At 48.2% G+C, this 23,576-nt stretch overlaps 1 protein-coding gene across 1 annotated transcript; it reads right to left on the minus strand.

Moving 5' to 3' along the window:
- Positions 1–259: 259 nt before the first annotated feature.
- LOC134413695 (olfactory receptor 14J1-like) lies at positions 260–23,321 on the minus strand. The gene is made up of 3 exons (XM_063147738.1): positions 23,252–23,321; positions 1,801–2,264; positions 260–292 (listed from the first exon to the last, which is right to left on the minus strand). Exons 1-3 carry the CDS (start codon positions 23,319–23,321, stop codon positions 260–262), a joined length of 567 nt encoding a protein of 188 aa, XP_063003808.1.
- Positions 23,322–23,576: the final 255 nt, after the last annotated feature.

A 23,576-nucleotide genomic window follows, 5' to 3' on the forward strand; every position in this document is an offset into this window, starting at 1 on the left:
TTAAAATTGCTGCTACTTTTAATATTGTTTGGGTATTTTTATGATGGGATACTTGAGCAAACAACAAAATTCAATCTGCTATCATAAAAAAAAAACGCAGAGAGAACTTTTTGTGCTCTTTTCTTTTCATTTTTATAGTTTGATATCTACAATCCCCAGTTGATATTGACCCCCAGCACCTTCTAATGCAGTCTGAATATATACAAATATCAGGACCCCTCATGGCTGACAATCAATTGCACTTTATTCCCACCCCCTCTCAACCATTTCTTTTATCCAACCCCTGGCACTCCTATGGATCAAGAATGGTATGGCCAGACGGAGAAGGGCAGGGATTCTTCCCCTGTGCTCAGCACTGGTTGGGCAGCATTTCGAGTGCTGTGTCCAGTTCTGGGTCCCCCAATTTAGGAAGGACATGGAGGGGCTGGAGTGTTTCCCAGAAAAGGGCAACAAGGCTGGGGAGAGGAGAGGAAAGGGCAAACAGGGATGGGCTATTTGCCCTTTTCCAGGGCAGGAACAGGGGTGGGCAAAAGGAAGAAATTACTACCAGGGAAGAGTAAAAAAAGCAAAGGTGAAGCAGAGGAAATGCTCAGGGCAGTTTCAGGGTGGCTGACAGGCAGCCCTGGCTCTGAGCAAGAGCGTCCGCAGTGGGACAGGAAACTCCCAGCTGATGAGAACAAACTTTCTGGCTGACTGCAGAGGCCAGGACAAAGCTGAGTGGTTTCCCTGGTGTCCACCAGCCCTTGCAGGCCCCAGGGGCTGATGGCATTTGTGCTCCCTCAGGTTCATGTCCCCACACCAACAGCATGGGGGTGCTCCCCCTGCTGTGTGCAATGCAAACAGGGGCTGCTGACCAGTGCTGCCGTGTCTGTGCCTGCAAGGATGGGGCACCTGTGTGAGCTGGGGGAGAGGCCAGGGCTGCAGAGGGGGGATGTTATTGGCAGCTCCATGAGGACGCTCTGGGATGCTGCCCTGGGCTGTCCAGCTCACTGGGGATGGATCAGCCCCTGCTCTGCTGCTCCTTCCCGTCTGCCCCAGGGCCCTTGCAGCGCACCAGCCATGCTGTTTGCCCCCAGCCTGCCCACGGCCAGCCTGGGGCTGCTCACGGGGGTTTTCTGTGCTGGGCATTGGCCTGGGTGTGTTCTTGAGAGAGCCTGGGCAAGGAGCCTGGAGCCCCCAGGGCCTGGCCTGAGGCGTCAGCACTGCCCCAGCAGAGCCCATGGCCTGTCCCTGCTGCAGCCCTGGCACTGCCACCCCCAGGGCTGTGCCCGGCCCCGAGAGCACTCAGGCCCTACAGCAACACCAGGGCCACCAGGGCAGCGGGGCAGGGCCACAGCAGCAGCACCGGCAACAACAAGTGCTGCTGCTGCTGGGCACAGCTGCTGTGCCAGCACTGATCCGCCCCCAGCTCTGCACACAGACATTGCTGCTGCAGCTCCAGAGAAGGCAACAAAAGGGCATCTCTGCAGAAAACTCGGCTGGGAGGTCCTTTAGTTCATTTAAAGCCATCAAGAGTGCAGCCCTCATTGACACAGTCTGTGGCCACAAATCAAGGTGGAGAGAAACAAAATGGGAAATGGCAGAAAGAATGACATCTTTGTGGATAATATAAAAAAACTAAAGCAAACAAAACAAACTTCCACACTGAAGCCAATAAGAAGTATCAAAGATGATTTTATTATAGGTGATTTGCCGAAATTGGCCAGCAGTTTAATGTTTCTGAAACCATCCAGCCATCAGTCTCCTCACTGCAGCCTTGAGCTCCTGGTTCCTCAGGCTGTAGATGAGGGGGTTCAGGGCTGGAGGCACCACCGAGTACAGAACTGACAGGGCCAGATCCAGGGATGGGGAGGACATGGAGGGGGGCTTCAGGTGAGCAAACACAGCAGTGCTGAGGAACAGAGAGACCACAGCCAGGTGAGGGAGGCAGGTGGAAAAGGCTTTGTGCCGTCCCTGCTCTGAAGGAATCCTGAGCACGGCCCTGAAAATCTGCACATAGGAGAAAACAATGAACATAAAACAACCAAATACCAAACAGGAACTTATAGCAATGAGTCCCAGTTCTCTGAGGTGGGATTTGGAGCAGGAGAGCTTGAGGATCTGTGGGATTTCACAGAAGAACTGGCCCAGGGCATTGCCATGGCACAGGGGCAGGGAAAATGTATTGGCTGTATGCATGAGAGCATAGAGAAAGGCACTGGCCCAGGCAGCTGCTGCCATGTGGGCACAAGCTCTGCTGCCCAGGAGAGTCCCGTAGTGTAGGGCTTTGCAGATGGACACGTAACGGTCGTAGCACATGATGGTTAGCAGGGAAAGCTCTGCTGCAATGAAAAAGACAAAAAAAAATAGCTGGACCGCACATCCTGTGTAGGAGATGTTGCTGGTGTCCCAGAGGGAATTGTGCATGGCTTTGGGGACAGTGGTGCAGATGGTCCCCAGGTCAGTGAGGGCCAGGTTGAGCAGGAAGAAGAACATGGGCGTGTGCAGGTGGTGGCCGCAGGCGACGGCGCTGATGATGAGGCCGTTGCCCAGGATGGCAGCCAGGGAGATGCCCAGCAAGAGGCAGAAGTGCAGGAGCTGCAGCTGCCGCGTGTCTGCCAATGCCAGCAGGAGGAAGTAGCTGATGGAGCTGCTGTTGGACATTTGTGCTGTCTTGGCATGGGGATCTGTAAAAAAAGTAATCATGGAATAGTTGGATTTGGAGAGAATTTTAAATATCCCAGAACAGCCTGGGGGCACTTTCCCCCCACTGCCTGCCCAGGGCTCTGCTGCCTGGAGCTGTCCCTGCCAGCAGCTGCTTCCCTGTGCCCAGAGCTGAGCCCTGCCAGTGCTGCCAGAGCCCAGCCCAGCCCTGGGGCTCAGCTCTGCCCTACAGACCCCTCCCAGCTAAGACACTGGCCAGGGGCAGCTCTGGCTCTGCAGGCTCTGATCACAATGTCAGAGCAACCCTGAAGAGGCTGGAAAAGCAACACTGATCCTGCTTCTAAGAGGCCCTGTGCTGATCTCAATAACTGCCCAATTAATTCAGATATAAGGGAAATCCTGTTTTATTTTTTATTGCCTGAACTGAGAGAGGAATATCTATGTGCAATTTCACATCCAGGCAAACCAGAACAGGAGATTAAAAAAACCAGGATTTTCCCTTTTATGCATCCCCTGCCTCACTGTTCCCCCTGCATAATCTACTTGGAAATGTTCTGCAGGTAAATGGCACGCCGGAAGCAGTCCTGAACAATGCAGCATCCTCCCCACACAAAAGGAACACTTCCGAGCCTTACCAGCTGTCTCCTCCCATCCAGATCTTGTCCCCCAGTGCTGGGAGCAGCTGCCAGGGCTGGCTGAGAGCTGTCCCTGGCAGGCAGCAGAGTTCCTGCCCCAGCACAGCACCCTGGGCTGCAGGACCCTGCTCTGCAGGACAGCCCTGGGCACCCCTGGCTGATCTGCCCAAGCGACAATCAGAGAATGTACTCACAGGGTCTGTAGGCAGTGGGATGTTCCATCTTTAGGAGATGTCTCCAGGAGCTGCAGCTGCATTGTCCTGCAGCCAGAGGTTCCTGTGCCAAGGGCTGGCATTGATTGTGCCCCAGGCACTTCTCAGCCCCTTCCCAGCCCTGACTGATTGAAGCTCTCTGTGCCTCTCTGCTGTGCTTGGGCTGGCTGCAGGCAGTGCCTCAGCCCTGCTGGGCTGGCAGAAGAGCTGCTCATCCAGAGAAATGTGCTTTTGAAGCTCTTCTTGGTTACCAGGAGCTGCCTCTGTGCCAGGAGCCCAGCCCAGCTCAGCAGCACAGACACAGCACAAGGACATTAATGAGCCTCTGGGGCTTTGTGCTCAGGCCCTGAACATCAGTCCCTGAGAGGGAGCTAAAGAAACCTCTCCAGAACTTCCAGTCAGAATCCAACTCCAAAGTCTCTTGGACTTTTAATGGGTCCCACTGAGGGACACGACTGAGAAAGTGTCCCCAGGCCCCAGGCAGAGCAGAGAACTGGAGGCACTGATGGCAGCTGGGGACAAAGAGAAGCCAAGTCTTGGTGCCCTGGGGCACAGCAACAGGGTCTGTGCCACCAAGGGCTGGGAGGAGACACCTTGTCCTGAGGCCCTGGGGCGTCCTGGCACAGCCCCAGCCAGGCTGGGCACTGTCAGCCCCTTGTCCTGCCCTCAGCATCCCCCCCTAGCCCACATCCCAGTGGCCTCAAGGATCTGCTGGAAGGAGTCCCTGGGGAGCCTTGCTCAGAAATGGCCCTCAGGGCTCCTTAATGCTCCCTGCAGGGACTGCAGGTTTTTCAAAGGACTTTGGGTTTGGCTTTTGCCTTGGAGTCTCTGAGAGGTCTGTTCAATCTTGTCCTCCAATTCTCTGCTGTAATCAGTCCCTGGAGAGGCTTTGTCAGTAACAACACTCAGTGGAGCTCATTAATGCTTCAGGGTACTTTAGTTATTTTAAGGTACTTGGTGTTGCCCTTTTGATACAGACTCTGTGAGAGGTTTGTGTAATCATGGCCCCAATTATCTGCTTTAATGAGTCCCTTGAGAGCTTCGTACATACACTCAGTGGGGCTCATTAATGCTTTGAGATACTCAAGGTTTTTGAGGTACTTTGGATGTTCCTTTCCACTCTGAATATCTGAGAAGTGTTTTTTCCAATTCTGGCCTCCAATTCTCTCCTCCAAAGAGTCCATGAAGAGCCTGTGTTTGGGATGGACCTCAGTGGGACCCATTCATGGTTTGAAACACTTTGAGTTTTTTCTCTGACTTTGACTCCTGGAAAGGTTTGTGCAATCTAAGGCTCTGAGTTTCCAGGGCTCATCTCCAAATGCACCACAGGGCTCACTAGCATCAAGCAATACCTGACAAACCATGGCTCTGCCTTGATTTCTCTCGGCTCTGGAGCAATTCATTAGGTGGATTTCCTTTTACAGTTGTGGAGAAATATTTGAAACAGCTTCTAAGAAATATGTATTCCTATCTTAAAGAGTGTCTTTTATTGCTGTTCTTATTATACAAGAGCTGATTGCAACATTCGGTGATTTATATTGATCCAGGGTCTCTCCTAAGGAGGTCTGGCCAGGTCAGAAAAGTTGTACCTTGGAGCTGACCCAATGTGGACAACCTTGCCCCTCATTCCCCAACCCTGTGTGAGAAACAATTTTCACTTTCAAAAATATAAATGATTTACTAAGACCTTATCAAAATACAACAGAAGAAGCTTGATTTTCATATCTGTTAAAATATAACCAAAGACTGAATAAAGAAAAGAATACAGTGCTGGGACCAAAGAATTCAGTCACCATATGCTCATCTACAAAATGGATGCTCTGTCTTTTATACCTCTAGCCCCTCCCAAAGTCTTGTCAATCCACTCCTTCTTCACTGTCCAGTGGTGGAGATCACTGTCTTACACCTTGACTGGAGGTCAGGTGCTGCCATAGTAACAAGCCAACTCTCCCAAATGCCCTGACTACTGAGGCCATCCTGTGATAACAATGCAAGGGGAAGGATAACTATACATCTACAAAACTTCTCTTAACATATATTTAATATTCACCTGGTAATTGTAGGAGTCAACCATAGAATTACTCATTTATAACACTCCTTTTCTTTTTCTCTCAGTCATTTTGCTTGAACAATTAAGTAAAAAATTTTCTCTCTCTCTTGAATGAGTCATACCAGCATCTGTTGATGTGGGCAAGGACAGTGGGAGCAGGAGAAAAAAACCTCAGGTTTTCCTCAGACACACTTATTTGGAATGGACAAAAGGGCATCCCAGATGTCCAGTATGGCTTTGGCTGCCATCTACCGTGCCTATGTGGCTGCTACCCATAGTTGGTGTATCTTAGGGGTGAGTACAGAAGCCAACTTGTTCCTGCCCTCCAGTCCCTGTTGAATTAAAAGACAACTGAGGAATGATAGAGGTCTGGAATGGCCTTATGTCCCTACCTTATCATGCCTACGGGTTTGCTACTCACAGCAGGTCTATGGAGCCTTCTTGGTAGCAAACAAAGGGGCCAACTCGGTCTTGCTCTCCTTCCTTTGTCTTATTTTCTTGAAGAAGCTGTCCCATTACCTTTTACAGTCCCTTGTTTACTTCTCCTCAACAGATGCTGGTAATTGTCACCCATGAAAACAAAAAGACAGTTCTCGAGCTTGTGAGTGGAAGTTTGACTCTACTTTTTGGGCGTCTTGGTGTTTTACTGGTTGTCTTTCAGTCTCTGCTTGAGAGTCAATCTTGTTTCACCTGGCCTGGATGTTACAGTCCACTCTGTGGGTTCTTCCTCTGTGCCTTTGACTCTGTTGCCATGAGTCCATCCCTGCTCTGTAGTTCACATGGCCCATTCAGGTGAGCAGTACCTGAAAGGACCTTCCCACTGAGGAGTTAGAGGCTGATCTCTCCATGACTTAATCATCACCAAATCCCTAGGATTTATATTATGGATTCTGAAATCCAGATTGGTAGTTTGAGGAATTGTCCCTTTATGTCTTAGCCCTTCTAAGGTTTGTGCTATGGACATAACATATTTCTTGGCATTGGCCTCTCCTTCCTCATAGATGGCAACTTTCTGGGGTGAGGTCAGGAAAGGTAACCCAAACATTATTTCATAGGGTGACACCCCCAGATCTGACGGAGGTTGGGTTCTAATTCTTAATAAAGCCAAAGGGAGACATTTGATTAATGACATTTGGATTTCAGTCATTAGCTTAACTAGAGCTCTTTTAAGAGTTTCATTCATTCTGTCAACCTGACTGGAACTCTGTGGATGCCATGGAGTGTGTAATTCCCATTTTACTCCCAGGGCCTGAACAACTTTCTGCAATATCATCAATGTGAAATGAGTTTCCCTGGTCTGAATCAATCCTGTTTGCCATTCTATATCAGGGACTGATTGATTCTAGAAGTGTTTTACTCACAACATTGGCAATGGCTTTCACAGTGGGTATCACCTCTACCCAACGAGCCATCTGTTCTACTATCACTGGCAAAAACTTCCACTGTTGTACATGGGGAAGCTCAGTAAAGTCTACTTGGATGTTTTGGAAGGGATGTAAGGCTAGTTCTCGCCTCGTCCTGGGGGTTTTCCTCATAATTTTGTTATTTACTTTTTGACATATCACATACCATTCACTTACTTGCTTAGCTATTCTGAAAATTCCTTTGCATCCCCAATCCCTTAGAAATTGATCACTTAGCACTTGTGTACCCCAATGCGTTGTTCCATGTATGCCTTCTAGCATTTTCTTTGCAGAGGGTTTATTCAACATTGGCCTCCCATCTGCTAATCTCCACTTCCCTTTGTTATCTTTCTTGGCTCCCATTTTGAGGAGTTCTTCCTTTTATGTCCCACTGAACATCAGGACTTTTTGTATTTTTCTCAGGGGTGTTAGTATTATAATTAGTTTTTCTGTCTCTGATTCAGTTGCATTTTTAGCTTCTAAATTGACTAAATTGTTCCCTTGCTCCCCTTTTTGATGTCCTTTAACATAAACCACCATTACTTCCTCTGGTAATTGTAAGGTTTCTAACTCTTCTAAAAGAAATTTTTTGTGAAACAGTCCCTTTCCCTTTGAATTGAATAGCCCCCTCTCTTCCCAAATTTTTCCAAAGGTATGCACTATGCCAAAAGTGTATTTTGAGTCTGTATATATTGTTCTCCATTTCCAGAGCTCACTTTAGGGCATATAACTCCCATGCTTGGGCTGATCAGTTGGAAGGTAACTTTTTCTTCTCTATGGCCATCAACCCTTCATGGCCTATAGCACACCCTGATACCCTGTGCCCCTTTATTACCTGTGAAGATCCATTGATGTACAATCGTTTTCCACCTTGGAGTTGTTGATCTGTTAGGTCCTGTCTCATTTTAGTTTGATAGTTTATAACCTCTAGGCAATTATGTATTAGTTCCTCATCTGGTTCTCCATACAAAAACTGGGAAGGGTTGAGTTGGTTACTCAATATTAGCTCTAAACCATTTTGTATTAAGATGGCTTCATAATTTAGCACTCAGGAATCAGTGAGCCATTTCTCAGCCTTTTGATTTAGGATACTCCTCACTGAGTTTGGGATATATATCTTCAATTTTCCGCAGAAGGTATTTTTTTGCTTTCTGATATGAGTAGGGCAGTCACTGCCACAGCCTGAATGCAGGTTGGCCACCCGCAGTTGACAAGGTCTAGTAATTTTGATAAATTGGCCACTGGTTTCCTGGATCCTCTCCAGTCCTGGGCTAACACTCCATGTGCTACCCATTTTTCTATATCAACAAACAATAGAAGGGTTTGTCTAAGGCAGGAAGACTCAGTGCTGATGCACTGACTAATTTTTTGCTTTAAAGCTTCAAACTTTTTTTGATTTTCCCATCTAATCTCTTCTTCAACTAACTTTTCTTACAAGAACTGGATGGCCTGTATCCTTCAATCCATAGCCTACAATATCCCAACAGGCCTAAAAACTTTCTGATTTCTCTCTTAGTTTTTGGCCATGGGTGTGACACTATCCTTGTAATTCTCTCAGGGTTCAGCCACCAGCTCCCTTGACAAATCATATGTCCTAGGAATTTTACTTCCCACTCTACAAATTGGAATTTACCTTTTGATACCCAAAGTCCTTGGTTCCCCAGAAAATTTACAACACTATGGTGGATTCCCAAACTTCTTTTTCTTCCTGTCCTGGGAGAAGCAAATAATTTACATATTTGATGAGCTTTATCTCAGGTTTAATGGAAAAGAGTTGTAGTACTTCTCCTAGGGCTTGACCAAAGAGATTTGGGGAGTTGGAAAACCCTTGGGGTAACCTAGTCTACCAAAGCTGTTGCTTCCTCCCAGAACTGGGGACATCGCGTTCAAAGGTAAATATATCCCACTTTCCCCTACCAGTGGAAAAAAAAGCATCTTTTAGGTCTATCACACTAAACCACTGGTGGGGGGAATGTTACTTAGTAGTGTGGAGGGATTAGGCACTACTGGGTACTTATTCACCGCTCTTTTGTTCACTTCTCTCAAATCTTGGACAAGCCTGTAAGTCCCATCTGACTTTACTGGTAATATGGGTGTATTATGGAGGGATATACATGGTTCTAAGGTCCTGTCCTCAAGCAGGTCCTGGATCACCAGCTATAGTCCTCGTCTCCCTTCCAGGGAGAGCAAGTATTGTCGTGCTCGAACTGGATGGTTCTCATTAACTATTTTTATTACTATAGGTTTGATGTTTAAGTTACCTCACTTCTTCCATTTTGCCCACACCATCTCATGAATTTTCCCCTTATTTTATTCCCTTAATTGGAGAAGCTTAATTACCATTTTCCCCTTCTTTGGGAGCACTTCAATGTCAAACTGCACCCATAAATCCTGTCAGAATAAATTTCACCCTGCTTCTGAAACTAACAGAACATCCCCAATTTCTATTCTTTTTTTGTTCCTTCAAACTTTATTTGCATTATAACTGAGACTTTGAATCCTTCCCCTTGTCAAGGATTGAAAAGACGGGTGTCTGCTAAGGAAGACAGGAGCTGCCCCAAAATGGAAAATGTAAACCCCCCTCCTTCTGAGAGGGCTTAATTTCAAAATGATAACAATTCCTTCTGAATTGTTATCATTTTGAAATTAAGGGGGCTTTCCGGCACAGATAAGGGAGAAGGAGTAACAGTTCTTTACCAGAAAAAAGCAAATCAAAACAAAACAAAACAATGCAGTAATACAAAAGACTGACAAGAGTCAGAATACGACCTGAAACCCTGTGGGTCAGGGTGGTGGTAGTAGTCCTATTAAATGGTGGCTGCAGTCCTCCTGGAGTGGCAGGTGTGGTTCTATTGAGGCAGTGATCCTGTAAAAGGCTGTAGTCTTCCTCTGAAGATCCTATGGTGGTGTAGGTGGGCTGGTCTTCCTCTGGAAATCCAGTGGGAAAGGGCTGCTCCTCTGGGAATCCAGTGGAAAAGGCTGTCTCTGGTGTCCCAAAATCTCAGATTATAGCCAGGAAGGAATATTTGGCTCCTCCCTCTGGGTGGAGCATCTCACAATGGGATGATGTAATTTTGATCAGTCACACAGTGACACTCAATGGCCCATTAACAGCAGATGTCTTCCCAGAAGGAGGATTGGTTGTGGAAGAGACAAAGAAAAACTGCCCAATTAATAACTGGCCCACCTCTAATAGATGGGAATAGAACACACATATTACCTTGCAGTCTAGGACATTATCCATGCCTTATTCTATTTCCATCTGCATCACAATGAAACCTTACATATTGTTCTCACTTAAGACTAGGTTTCCTTGTGGTACACAATGGCTTTTTCCATCTTTCTGCATTACCCACCAAGTGTAACCAGGTCCTTGAGCAAAAACAATTCCATGTATGGGTTTGTCTTTGCCTGAGGCAGGATTAATCGAAACAGTCTTTCCTAAAATACCTTTCATGTGTACAACAGGGACTTTGTCTCCATCCACTGTGTGCAAAGGCTCAGACTGGGCAGGACTGGGCAGGACCAGCTCGATTGATGGACCCTCTGGTGTTGAACATCCAGGTGGCTTTTGCTAAGTTCATTTCCCAATTTCTGAAGATTCCCCGGCCCAGCGCCTTCATGGTAATCTTAAGTAGTCCATTGCACTGTTCAACTTTCCCGGCAGCAGGTGCATGATAAGGGGTATGATATATCTGATGCTGAATTTTGCCCCAAAAGGTGAGAATAACTGCTTAAGAGACTCAGCTTAAGTCAAATAAGCAGGAGGTATTTTATTGCGACGCGTCGGAGAAATCACAAAATGGATTTCTAAGTTTCCCGTAACAAAAGCAAGCCTTTTATACAGTTTTGAATATAGGATTACATGAGATCATATACATAATCATATCTTTGCATGAATATTCATATGGGGCGTGGTGTAGGCGGAGCATGGGCGGGGACACCTCTTTTGAGGATCATCTTGGTGGTCGTTCCGGTTGCCTTCATCATGGGCTAGGGTCTCGTGATGAGTCTTCCTCCTTAAACTTTTGAACTTCTTTCCTAATTTGGCCAATTCCCGGTGTACTTGGCTTGGTTTCTATGGCTTGGCAAAGTTCTTAGGGTCAGTTTGACATTGTTGGCTCTGAACATGCTTAGCCCATCAATTCCCCTATCCCTATCTCTTTCCTGCCATTGTGTTCCATGCTTTAACTGATTAATTGCTCTATGTGTTTCCTAAATGCTATGCTTTCTTCAAATGCCTCACATTCTATGTTTTAACCCATTATTTCTTGAAGGCTATCTGTTTTGGGGCTTCATATCCATTCAATACCATGTTCTCTGGCCCAGGTGTTGATAAGGCTGTTCTTGAAATGGGTCCCCTTGTCCAACTCAATTCTCTCAGGGGTTCCATGTCTTCACAGGACTTGCTTTTCCAGGCCCAGGATGTTGTTCCGGGCTGTAGGGTAGGTCTCCAACCATCCAGTGGTAGCTTACACCATGGTCAGCACGTAGCGCTTGCCCTGGTGTGTCTGGGGCAGCGTGATGGAGTCAGTCTGCCAGGCCTCCCCGTACTTGTACTTGGACCACCACCCACCATACCACAGGGGCTTCACTCCCTTGGCCTGTTTGATGGCAGCACACTTCTCACAGTCATGGATAACCTGAGAAATACTGTCCATGGTTAAATCCACCCCTCAGTCTTGTGGCCACTTATAGGTGGCATCTCTGCCCTGATGGCCTGAGGCATCATGGGCCCATCAAGCTATGAATAACTCTCCCTTGTGTTCCCAATCTAGGTCTATCTTGGACACCTCTATCTTTGCTGTCTGATCTACCTGCTCATTGTTTTGGTGCTCCTCATTAGCTCTACTCTTGGGGACATGGGCATCTACATGGCAGACCTTCACAGGTAGCCTCCCTACCCTGGTAGCAATGTCTTTCCACTCATCAGCAGTCCAAATTGGTTTTCCTCTATGCTGCCAGTTGGCCTCTTTCCACCTCTCCAGCCATCCCCACAGAGTGTTGGCTACCATCCATGAATCAGTGTAGAGGCAGAGCTTTGGCCACTTCTCTCTTTCAGCAATGTCCAGGGCCAGTTGAATGGCTTTGAGTTCAGCAAGTTGGCTTGATCCACCTTCTCCTTCAGTGGCCTCTGCAACCTGTCATGTGGGGCTCCATATGGCTGCTTTCCACTTCCGGTTCATCCCTACGATGTCACAGGAACCATCAGTGAAAAGAGCATAGCGTGTTTGCTCTGGGGGCAGTTGGTTATAGGGAGGGGCCTCTTCAGCATGTGACACTGGTTCTTGTTCTTCATCTGTGACACCAAAATTCTCACCTTCAGGCCAATTTGTAATTACCTCCAAAATCCCATTGTGATTCAGTTTACCTATACGGGCACGCTGAGTGATAAGAGCAATCCACTTGCTCCATGTGGCACTCTTGGCATGGTGAATGTAAGGAACTTTGCCTTTGAACACCCACCCCAGCACCGGTAGTTGGGGTGCCAGGAGGAATTGTGTTTCTGTACCAACACCTCTGAGACGGCTTGGACTCCTTCATAGGCAGCCAAGATTTCCTTCTCTGTTGGAGTGTAGTTGGCTTTGGACCCTCTGTAGCTTTGACTTCAAAATCCCAGTGGTCGGCCCCGAGTCTCCCCAAGCACCTTCTGCCAAAGGCTCCAGGACATGCCATGGTTCCTGGCTGCAGAGTAGAGCACGTTCTTCACCTCTGATCCTGTCCTGATTGGGCCAAGGGCTACTGCATGAGTGATCTCCTGCTTGATCTGGACAAAGGCTTGTTGCTGCTCAGGGCCCCAGTGGAAAGTGTTCTTTTTACAGTTGACCAGGTAAAGAGGGCTCACGATCTGACTGTACTCGGGAATGTGCATCCTCCAAAAACCTATGGCACCTAGGAAAGCTTGTGTTTCCTTCTTGATGGTCAATGGAGACATCGCAGTGATGTTGTTGATGATCTCCGTGGGAATCTGACACCGTCCATCTTGCCACTTCACTCCTAGGAACTGAATCTCACAAGCTGGTCCCTTTACTTTGCTATTTTTAATGGCGAAACCAGCTCCCAGGAGGATTTGGATGATTTTCTTTCCTTTCTCAAACACTTCTGCAGCTCTGTTCCCCCACATAATGATGTCATCAATATATTGCAGATGTTCTGGACCCTCAACCCTTTTCCAGTGCAATCTGGATCAGTCCATGGCAGATGGTGGGGCTGTGCTTCCACCCCTGGGGCAGTCGATTCCAGGTGTACTGCATGCCCCTCCAGGCGAAAGCCAACTGAGGCCTGCATTCTGCTGCCAGAGGAATGGAGAAAAATGCACTGGCAATGTCTATAGTGGCATACCACTTCGCTGCCTTGGACTCAAGCTCGTACTGGAGCTCTAATATGTCTGGCACAGCAGCGCTCAGTGGTGGAGTCACTTCATTCAATGCACAGTAGTCCACAGTCAATCTCCATTCTCTGCCAGACTTGTGCACAGGCCAAGTGGGGCTGTTGAAGGGTGAGTGGGTCTTGCTGACGACCCCTTGGCTCTCCAGCTCTCAGATAACTTTGTGGATGGGGATCATGGCATCTCGATTTGTCCGGTACTGTCAGCAGTGCACTGTTGAGGTGGCAATTGGCACTCGTTGCTCTTCCACCCTCAGAAGCCCTACTGCAGATGGGCCTTCTGATAGTCCAGGCAAAGTGTTCAACTGCTTGATGTTTTCTGCCTCCACAGCAGCTATGCCAAAAGCCCACCTGAGTTCCTTTGGGTCTTTGTAAATCCATTCCAGAGGAAGTCTATGCCCAGAATATACAGGGCCTCTGGGCCAGTCACAATAGGATGCTTCTGCCACTCATTTCCAGTCAGGCTCACATCAGCTTCCACCAAAGTGAAATGTTAGGATCTCCGTCACACCAGCAATAGAAACAGATTCTGTCCCCACATATCTCAATGGGATTAACGTACATTGAGCACCAGTATCAACCAAAGCTTTGTATTCTTGTAGTTCGGATGTGCCAGGCAAACGAATCCACACAGTCCAGAAAACACGGTTTTCCCTAGCCTCTATGTGGCTAGAGGCAGGGCCCCTCTGAGCCTGGTTATCCTTTCCCTGGGCATATATCTTGGATTTTCCTTCAAGGGGATCGGACATGTCATCATCATCATCATACCTTGCAGTTCGGCTATGGGCAACTGGTGCTGCTTTCCTTCTGGTAGAACTCCCTCTCTGAGCCCTGTCTTCCTTCAATTCATGCACCTGTCGTGCCAGAACAGCAGTAGGTTTTCCCTCCTATCTCCTCATGTTCTCCCCACAACCACTCAGGTAGAACCACAGCTCAGCTCGTGTGGTGTACCTTCTCTCGCCATCTGGGGAATGTCTGCCTTGGATACCAGAACCTCTGATCTGTACTGCTGAAATTTGGAGAAGGTCTTGTTTAATCTCCTCTCTGAGCTTCTTATGATTCTCCTCTATCTTGTCCTCACGTATTTCTGCACACGTATTTCTACTGCTGCAATTCTGGCATGTGTTGGGCCATGTACAGCATCTGCATATGCTCAGAGATTCCTTGCCATGTCAAGCACAGTCTCATCCCTCTCATCCCGCTTCATTATGGCTAAGGCAGAAGCATATTCATGTGGCCCAAGTCGCACAAGTTTTCGCCATATCACAGACGTGCATGGAACTAAGTCAGGGTTCTTAGCTGTCACGTCATCTGAGAAGATAATCTCTGCCACTGCCATTTCTCTCAGGTGTTGGATCCCTTGCTCTATGTTCTTCCATGGGATTTGTTGCATATAGAGATCATCTTCACACAGGTATCTTTGTGCAACACTTTCCAAGACCCATGCTCAGAAGGCTGAGTGGGTTAGCCCCCCTCATCATTTCTTGGTCAATGACAGGATCCTGTGGCAGGGATCCCAAATGCCTCGCTTCAGTGCCACCCAGAATTGTAGCCTCACCTTCAGCATCCCAGAGCCAAACTAACCAACTAATTATGGATTCATCAGGTTGTCGAGTGTAATCCTTCCGTAAGCTACAAAGGTCCTTCAGGGAAAAGGACTCAATATTTGCGTCTGATCTTGCACCTGCTGCTGTGGCTCCTGATTTTATGTCAGGAGGCATTGAGGTTCCTTCTCCTGTATCATCATCATTATCATCCTGGTTGATTAGTCTTGTCCGTGCATTTCCCACTTCTAATACTGGTAGCAACAGCCATTGTTTCAGCTGCTGGCTTAGCCTCACTGGTCTGGCTGCTGGCTTTGAGCCTGGGGTATTAGCTGCTGCCTGAATGATGGGTATAGCTGATTTATCTCTCTGCCCCCCTGCCTCTTTCTGCTGCCCTAGGGTATCTAACAGAGTGTGATACGCATACGCCAGGGCCCAGCTCACTGCAATGATCTTTTTCTCCTTAGGCTCATCCTGGTACTTCTCTTTCAGATATTTCCCCACCTCACCTGGTGAATTTGTTCATGGAGAAAGTCCCAGACTATAGGGTCAGAGAATTCCTTCAGGATCTGCCCCATATCCTCCCATTTCCCACACCAGTCAGGATTTTCCACACCTGGGTCTATTCCTGGATCAGGGATCTCATCAGCCCGTCTAGAAATCTCAGCCCTCATTCTAGAGAAGATGCAGACTGTATAGAGGAAGGTTACCAGATCGAATACCAGAAAGATGGTGTCTTTAATATTCAGGGGAAACTGAACATTCTTCAGTAGTGATGCGAACAATTCATAAGCGAAGAAGGAATCAAAGGCTAAAAAGCCTCATCCCCTGCTCCTCCTCTTACAAACTGGGTGCATAACTATAGCCATGAACCATCCATACCTGGAGCAGACCCCAGCATGTTTATAAACTTCTTGCAAATCATTGCCACCAAGCCCAGCAGGATAGCTATTCTGGTCACTGCTCCTCTGCTGTAAAAACTATGTATTAGGGACAATACTAAAGCTATTTCTGGATAAGAAAATAAACCTAGGGACCATAGAGGTATGAAGATCTCAAAATCCTTAGGGACCAGAAATGCATGCAAGCCTTCACCACAAGAGACATTATAAATTCAGAAAGCATGGCTATTAACTGCTTTATACCAACACAGAGTAATGGCAACCAAAATGCACTCAAAACAGGGTTTTTTCCACTCTCTCTTGAGCCCCATGTTGGCCACCAAATTTTGTCCTGGTCTCGGGCAAATTTGGGAGAGAATCTCCAAAGGGGTCCCTCCAGTAAGCAAACCCACACAGCCCCTCCCCCCAACCTGTTTGGGAAGAATTCCTCGGAAAGAAGGGGAAAGAACCTGTTTATTTAACAGGCACAGCAACCCCCAGCACACAAAATGAACAATACCGGATGACACCACTCTGGAAAAAGATGACAAATTCAGAAAGTCTCTCTTGGGGGTGGTCGCTCTGTTATCAGTCCCTCCGGTGCTGGGGCAGCTGCTGCAAGCCATAAGGTGCAAACTCTCAATGTTTCCAGGTCCCAGTCTGGAGCAGGTTCAAGATGGTCGAGAAAAGGAGAGAAGAAACAGTCCAGGAAAAATTTGGACTGTTTAGCTAAACTAACTAATGAGCAGAAGCAAAAAGCAAGCAGAAGCAGAGCGAAGCAGAAGCAAGGTCAAGAGCAAGTGAAAAGCAAAAGCAAAAAAGCAAAAGTAGCCCTCTGTGTTCCACCAGGCTGATAAGAAAAACCCAAACAAAACTTTCACCATTCAGAGACAGCCAAAGGCATAGAACATAATATCCAACATAAACAGAACACATGAATGGGGATACAAGCATCATAACATCACCCTAGGACATCATCCCACAAAAGACCACCCCTGTACCCCCGTCCTAGTGGTCAAGGGGCACCTCTGAGCCTGCCTACTTCATTCCACTTCTTAAACCTAAGTCCTGCCTGGGTTTGGGGCTCAGCACCCCGGTTCCGGCACCCGTCATCAGAGCTGCAACCCTTTTTCCTCCCCCATCGGCACCCTTAGACTTCCCAAAAATAAAGCCTGTTGGAATTTCACCAGAGCCTCCCAAGACCTCTCTGTTTGGCTGTGTCGGCTTGAAACATCCGGGGCTGTGAGGGAGCGTGACCCTGGCTGGATCCTTCCACTGCTACAGACGCTGAGGAGAGGGCCTGCCGGCACCCACCAAGTTTTGGGGCCCCGGCAGCTAGCTGGACCCCAAAAACCCACAGATGGACTCTCTTTCTCCAGCTGCTCTCAACCATAACTTTTCAAATAACAATTCCAGCTGTTCCCCTCTTAGAAGACCCCCCAGAGCCTCATCCAAAGACTGTGCCAATCTATGAAGGCTTCACGCTTGAATACTTGGAATGAGCACGGCCAACTTGATGATGCCTAAATCACCGTCTTTAAAACTCGAATACAAGATGGCATCACATGTACTTGGAGGGAGATGAAGCCATTCCTTGACTGCCTTTTGAATCAACAGGTCAAGGGAATTGAGAAGGCCCACATTCACCTCAGTATGGTCAGCCAGATATACCAGTCTCTGGAGGGTTTAAGTCCTGAGTATATTGACCCTCTGAAGAGATTTGAGGGGTGAACTCCCAATATGATGGAGCCAGTCCAGAAGTTTCTCTGATAAACCCGAATCTGCAAAGCCAGTCCAGGGGTCAATACATCTGCCAAGACATTTTTCTGAGCTCCCTGGGTCAATCATATTAAGGGGGGAACAATTTATCTTCCATGGGGGACAGTCATTGATAGTATATGAGACCCTTGTTGGCTTGATGCAAAAGCGATGACATTTTTCCCCCTGAGTCTGGAGACCAGTAAGTTCACAGAAGGTCTCCAAAATTTTGATATTGCAACACATGCCATCCCAGGAATCACTCAGGAGAACTAAATCATCTGCCAACACCATGGCTGTTATTTTATGTTGGAACCCCTGACCCTCACTTTCAAGCTTGCATAGAAGGGGGTCCATCACCAGATTGAACAGCAAAGGTGATATAGGGTCACCTTGTTGGACACCAGAGCAAATGTAAATGGGATCTCTCCTCTCCTTTTCAATGGAACTGTACGTTTTGATATTTCAATATATTTCCCTAACCAGCTGAAGCACATGGGGATCAACCCTTCTCTGGATCAGACCCTCAAGTACATGCTGGTGACCAGCAATGTCAAAGGCCTTGGTGATGTCCATGAACACCACCCCCAGATGTCAATGCTCCTGCTTTGTGTTCTTAACCACAAGTTGTAACAACTTGGGGTTCTCGACACAACCCGATGCGCAAATAAAGCCTCATTGCCAGGGGTTAATGGGACGTGCTCTGGTCAGCCTCGCCGTAGCAATCCTTGAAAACAGCCTAATCACCATAGAACCAATAGTGATAGGCCTCCAGTTATTGGTATCACCAAGTCTATCCAAGTCAGAACACTTGGGTATCAAGACTGTTCGGCAGTCCCACAACGCATCTGGGATAGTACCAGTAACAAGCCAGAGATTGAATATCTTAGTCAACAGGGAAAACTTAAGGTCTTTTTTTAATAAGATGACCCAAAGTAATCCCATCTGGCCCAGGAGCGGAGGTTTTACATATCTCGCTCACGTTTTTCTCAATCTCTTTTTCAGTAATCAGGGCCCCAAATATGGTGTTATCAGCCTCCGCATGCAGAGAAAAATTCACCAGGCTACCAAATTCAACAGCTGTATCCCATCTCAACTTAAAGTGTGCATGGACAACGCCAGATGGCATTGCAAGGCTTCTTTGCTGTCCAGAATAATATGCACCAGACGCCCCCTATGCAACTTGTACAACATCTGAAATCGAAGAAATTTCCCTCTCTTAATCGCTCTCTTTCGCATCCAGTTCATTGTTGCTTTGGATGCACCCCAACCACGGGATGTCTGCCTTTTCCAGCCCCTGGCTGTTTTCATATTCTGGCCAGGCCCACCCAGGGCACCACGACACTCTTTGAAAACATCGTTCACCACCCCTTGCAGATGTTGCCCTAAAATTTTCATGAAGGCTTCCCAATAGCTGGTGAATCTGCAAGCTGATAATCCCGTTTGGATGGCATAATGGTACTGGAGCTTCAATTGCCCCTCCTTTGGTGATTTAGCAGACTTGGGACGATGTTCAATCACCATCTCACCTTCTGGCCCAGCCTGACCTTTCGTGGAAGGATCTCTGCCCAGAAGGTGCCTTCTATCACTGATCTGCTTTGCCCTTTTAGATGGAATATGCCTTGCAATAAGTTGGTTAATATTCTGACTACTGGCAAACTTCTCTACCAATTGTACCAGGAGACCCTCCTCCTCATCAGTCCATACCCTTTTGTGGGCCCCTCTGGCTGATGACTCTTTGGGATGGGAGGCAACAATCCATTCCAAATTCCTCACAAGGGGATGTATTATCCTCTTGTGCTGGCCCAGGCCGATCGTGGTGGCAAAACCACATTGGCATACCTCACAGACCCAGTTGCCAGTTGGAGCCACACACAGCATCCCTTTACAACATGGGGCGTGACAGGCAATACTGTGGTACTTAAAATTTTGTTTACCACATTTAGAGGACCTAAAGATGACCTTCTTTTGCCCCTGGGTCCTCTTTAGATTGTCAATCAGCCCCAACATCCTAGTCAACCAGGTCGCACAAGGACAGGATGGCTTTCTCTCAGGGATGGACATGACAGGAGTTCTTATCGTTGCTTCGTCACCACTGGTCCTGGGAAGAGCCTCAGGTGTTCTTGGCTCTTCTGTGCCTCCATCTGAACACTCAGAATCCTCTTGAGCCAACCCCAATGGGGAGATCTCATAAGGCTCACGGAATTTTGCCAAGCCCTCCCATGCGACTCCAAGATGTATTCCACAACCCCTTGTAATTGTGGAGTTAACAAAGTCCAAACATACCAGATTAAATCCCTCTTCCCTGGGCACAGAGGGTATATAGATGGAATCTTGGCATCTTTGACGCTTAGATCTAGTGGGTCAGTCTGAGTGGCAGTCAATACATATCGCAAAGCCAATGATTGCACCATCATGTCAAAGAGACAACAAAAAGAGTGAGGGTAGAAGTAGTTAGCAGCTGACCCTCTCCCAGACTGCCAGCTGTGTCCAACACTAGCCTGCGGACAAGGCTTTAGGCAGCAGCAAAATGACTGTGCCAACTTTTTGTTTCAGCAGTTTGTGAAACTATTATTGGGTGGTGAGTCCAACAACAGGGAGGGCAGATTTTTGCTGTCTCCCACACTGGTACAGAAGTCAATTCTGTTACCACAAGGGTATCCGGTGGGGCTACAAGGAGGCGTGACTTGCGCAGCCATGCCCAGTTAGTAACTATGCCCTCTCTTAAGAGAGTCAGAGTTACTCCCGCTGTTTACCTGCGATTCATTGAGTTTCTTCACTTTGACATTCAAAGCACTGGGCAGAAATCACATCGCGTCAACACCTGCCTTGGGCCTTCGCGATGCATTGTTTTAATCAAACAGTCAGATTCCTCTGGTCCACACCACTTCTAAGCTGGCTGTTAGGCACTGGCCGAGGCGGGGTGCTGGCCTGGAGAACGCCCCGGGGACCCTCGCCAGCATGAACTGCTTGGCCGGTGCCGGCTGCAGCCACACACACGCTGGCTGCCCACCACATACATCCAACTGCCCCCAGAGGAAACGTGCTACGCTATTTTGGAAAGCAGCCGTATGGAGCCCCACATGACAGGTTGCAGAGGCCACTGAAGGAGAAGGTGGATCAAGCCAACTTGCTGAACTCAAAGCCGTTCAACTGGCCCTGGACATTGCTGAAAGAGAGAAGTGGCCAAAGCTCTGCCTCTACACTGATTCATGGATGGTAGCCAACACTCTGTGGGGATGGCTGGAGAGGTGGAAAGAGGCCAACTGGCAGCATAGAGGAAAACCAATTTGGACTGCTGATGAGTGGAAAGACATTGCTACCAGGGTAGGGAGGCTACCTGTGAAGGTCTGCCATGTAGATGCCCATGTCCCCAAGAGTAGGGCCAATGAGGAGCACCAAAACAATGAGCAGGTAGATCAGACAGCAAAGATAGAGGTGTCCAAGATAGACCTAGATTGGGAACACAAGGGAGAGTTATTCATAGCTTGATGGGCCCATGATGCCTCAGGCCATCAGGGCAGAGATGCCACCTATAAGTGGGCACGAGACCGAGGGATGGATTTAACCATGGACAGTATTTCTCAGGTTATCCATGACTGTGAGAAGTGTGCTGCCATCAAACAGGCCAAGGGAGTGAAGCCCCTGTGGTATGGTGGGTGGTGGTCCAAGTATAAGTATGGGGAGGCCTGGCAGATTGACTACATCACACTGCCCCAGACACGCCAGGGCAAGCGCTATGTGCTGACCATGGTGGAAGCCACCACTGGATGGTTGGAAACCTACCCTGTGTCTTGTGCTACAGCCCGGAACAACATCCTGGGCCTGGAAAAGCAAGTCCTGTGAAGACATGGAACCCCTGAGAGGACTGAGTAATACAATGGGACTCATTTCAAGAACAGCCTTATGAACACCTGGGCCAGAGAACATGGCATTGAGTGGGTGTACCATATTCCCTACCATGCACCAGCGGCAGGCAAAGTGGAGAGGTACAATGGACTGTTAAAAACCACATTGAAAGCATTAGGTGGAGGATCTTTCAAAAACTGGGAGCAGCATCTGGCAAAAGCCACCCGGTTAGTTAACACCCAAGGCTCTACTAAGCGAGTGGGCCCTGCCCAATCTGAGCCTTTGCAGAGAGTAGATGGAGATCAACCTGGTCACCTTTTATGACCAGGTAACCCGCCTAGTGGATGCAGGGAAGTTTGTAGATGTTGTTTATTTGGATTTCAGCAAGGCCTTTTACACTGTCTCCCACAGCATACTCCTAGACAAGCTGGCAGCCCGTGGTTTGAACAGGAGCACTCTTTGCTGGGTTAGGAACTGGTTGCATGGCTGGGCCCAGAGAGTGGTGGTGAATGGTGCTGCATCCAGCTGGCGACCAGCCACCAGTGGTGTCCCTCAGGGGTCTGTGCTGGGGCCAGTACTGTTTATATTTTTATTGATGATATGGATGAGGGTTTAGAGTCTTTCATTAGCAAATTTGCAGATGACATTAAGCTGGGAGCATGCATCAATCTGTTAGAGGGACAGAGGGCTTTGCAGAGGGACTTTGAACGGTTGGATGGATGGGCAGAATCTAATGGGATGAAGTTCAATAAGTCCAAGTGCCGAGTCCTGCACTTTGACCACAATAACCCCCTGCAACGTTATAGGCTGGGGATGGTGTGGCTGGACAGTGCTCAGGTGGAAAGGGACCTGGGGGTGCTGGTTGACAGCCGGCTGAACATGAGCCAGCAGTGTGCCCAGGTGGCCAGGAAGGCCAATGGCATCCTGGCCAGCATCAGGAATAGTCTGGCCAGTAGGAGTAGGGAGGTCATTCTTCCCCCGTATGTGGCACTGGTGAGGCCACACCTTGAGTATTGCATCCAGTTCTGGCCCCTCACTTTAGGAGGCACGTTGAGTTGCTTGAGCGTGTCCAAAGGAGAGCAACGAGGCTGGTGAGGGGCTTGGAGCACAAGCCGTATGAAGAATGGCTGAGGGAGCTGGGGTTGTTCAGCCTGGAGAAAAGGAGACTCAAAGGTGACTTTATCACTCTCTTCAACTTCCTCAAGGGTGGCTGTGGTGAGCTGGGGGTCGGTCTCTTTCTCCGGGCAACAACAGGCAGAACAAGAGGACACAGTCTCAAGTTGTGCCAAGGGAGATACAGGCTAGAATGAAGGAGGAAGTTTTTAACAGAACAAGTGGTGAAATACTGGAATCATCTACCCAGGGAGGTAGTAGAGTTACCATCCCTTGATGTGTTTAAAAAAAGACTGGATGTGGATCTTGGTGCCATGATCTAGTTGAGGTGTTAGAACAGGGGTTGGACTCGATTATCTTAGAGGTGTCTTCCAATCTATAAATTCTGTGATTCTGTGATTCTGCAGATAGCTTCGATAATAGAGGATTGTTTAGCTTAGAATAGAGTATTGTTAATTTAGGGAAGTTCCGAGGTATCTTTTAAGTAGAAATGAAAGAATTGTCATTATAAGAATTAAGCTGTGAGAGGAAAAGCTGGGCTGCAGCCCAACTGGAGCCTGCAGGCACTCCAAGCTGTCAGCCTGAACAGGCCACCTGCAGGGCAGCAGGATGAAGATGGAGAAGTGGCGAGGGGATACTTTGTTTCAGCCCGAATGCCAACAAAAGTCTAAAATATCCAGAGTGTTGTGAGACTCCCTTCCTTGCCAGGCTGTAGCTAAGTGGACAGTCCCTTTCAGAGGCCCAAAGAACAGAGGGAGGTAAGCAACTTTGCTTACCTGAAATGTGGAATGCCCATGGGCAGCTGCGAGACTTGCGGATAATGAACGCCAGGAGATGAGCTCCCATTCAGGACAACACTAGGATGCAGATGTGCAGTCCTTTCTGGGCCTCTTGTCTTGAAGGTGTCAGGGTGATCAGCAGCAATCACCATTTTGTTCCCACCCTCCTCTCACTATGTCACCTATGGGATGGAATGGCATTCTCACAGCAGCATCTGGCCCTTCCTCCCTGCTTCTCTTTTCCCCCCTTTTCAGCCCAGAGCCCTAGGGACCATCTGGGCCAGCCTCATCCCCCACGGATGTGTGCAACCACCAGGGCCTC

The sequence above is a fragment of the Melospiza melodia genome, unplaced genomic scaffold (assembly GCF_035770615.1).
Source record: "Melospiza melodia melodia isolate bMelMel2 unplaced genomic scaffold, bMelMel2.pri scaffold_48, whole genome shotgun sequence".
Classification (NCBI taxonomy): Eukaryota; Metazoa; Chordata; class Aves; order Passeriformes; family Passerellidae; genus Melospiza; species Melospiza melodia.

What these genes read in the sequence shown, in the direction of transcription:
- LOC134413695 (XM_063147738.1), bottom strand. Translation starts at nt 23,321, where the DNA reads ATGGGAGCTCATCTCCTGGCGTTCATTATCCGCAAGTCTCGCAGCTGC. An exon ending in ATGGGCATTCCACATTTCAG is followed by an intron (nt 2,265 to 23,251) that starts GTAAGCAAAGTT and finishes CCATCTGCAAAG; the next exon opens with CCCTACACTACGGGACTCTC. An exon ending in TGTACTCGGTGGTGCCTCCA is followed by an intron (nt 293 to 1,800) that starts GCCCTGAACCCC and finishes CTTGATCCATAG; the next exon opens with GAGTGCCAGGGGTTGGATAA.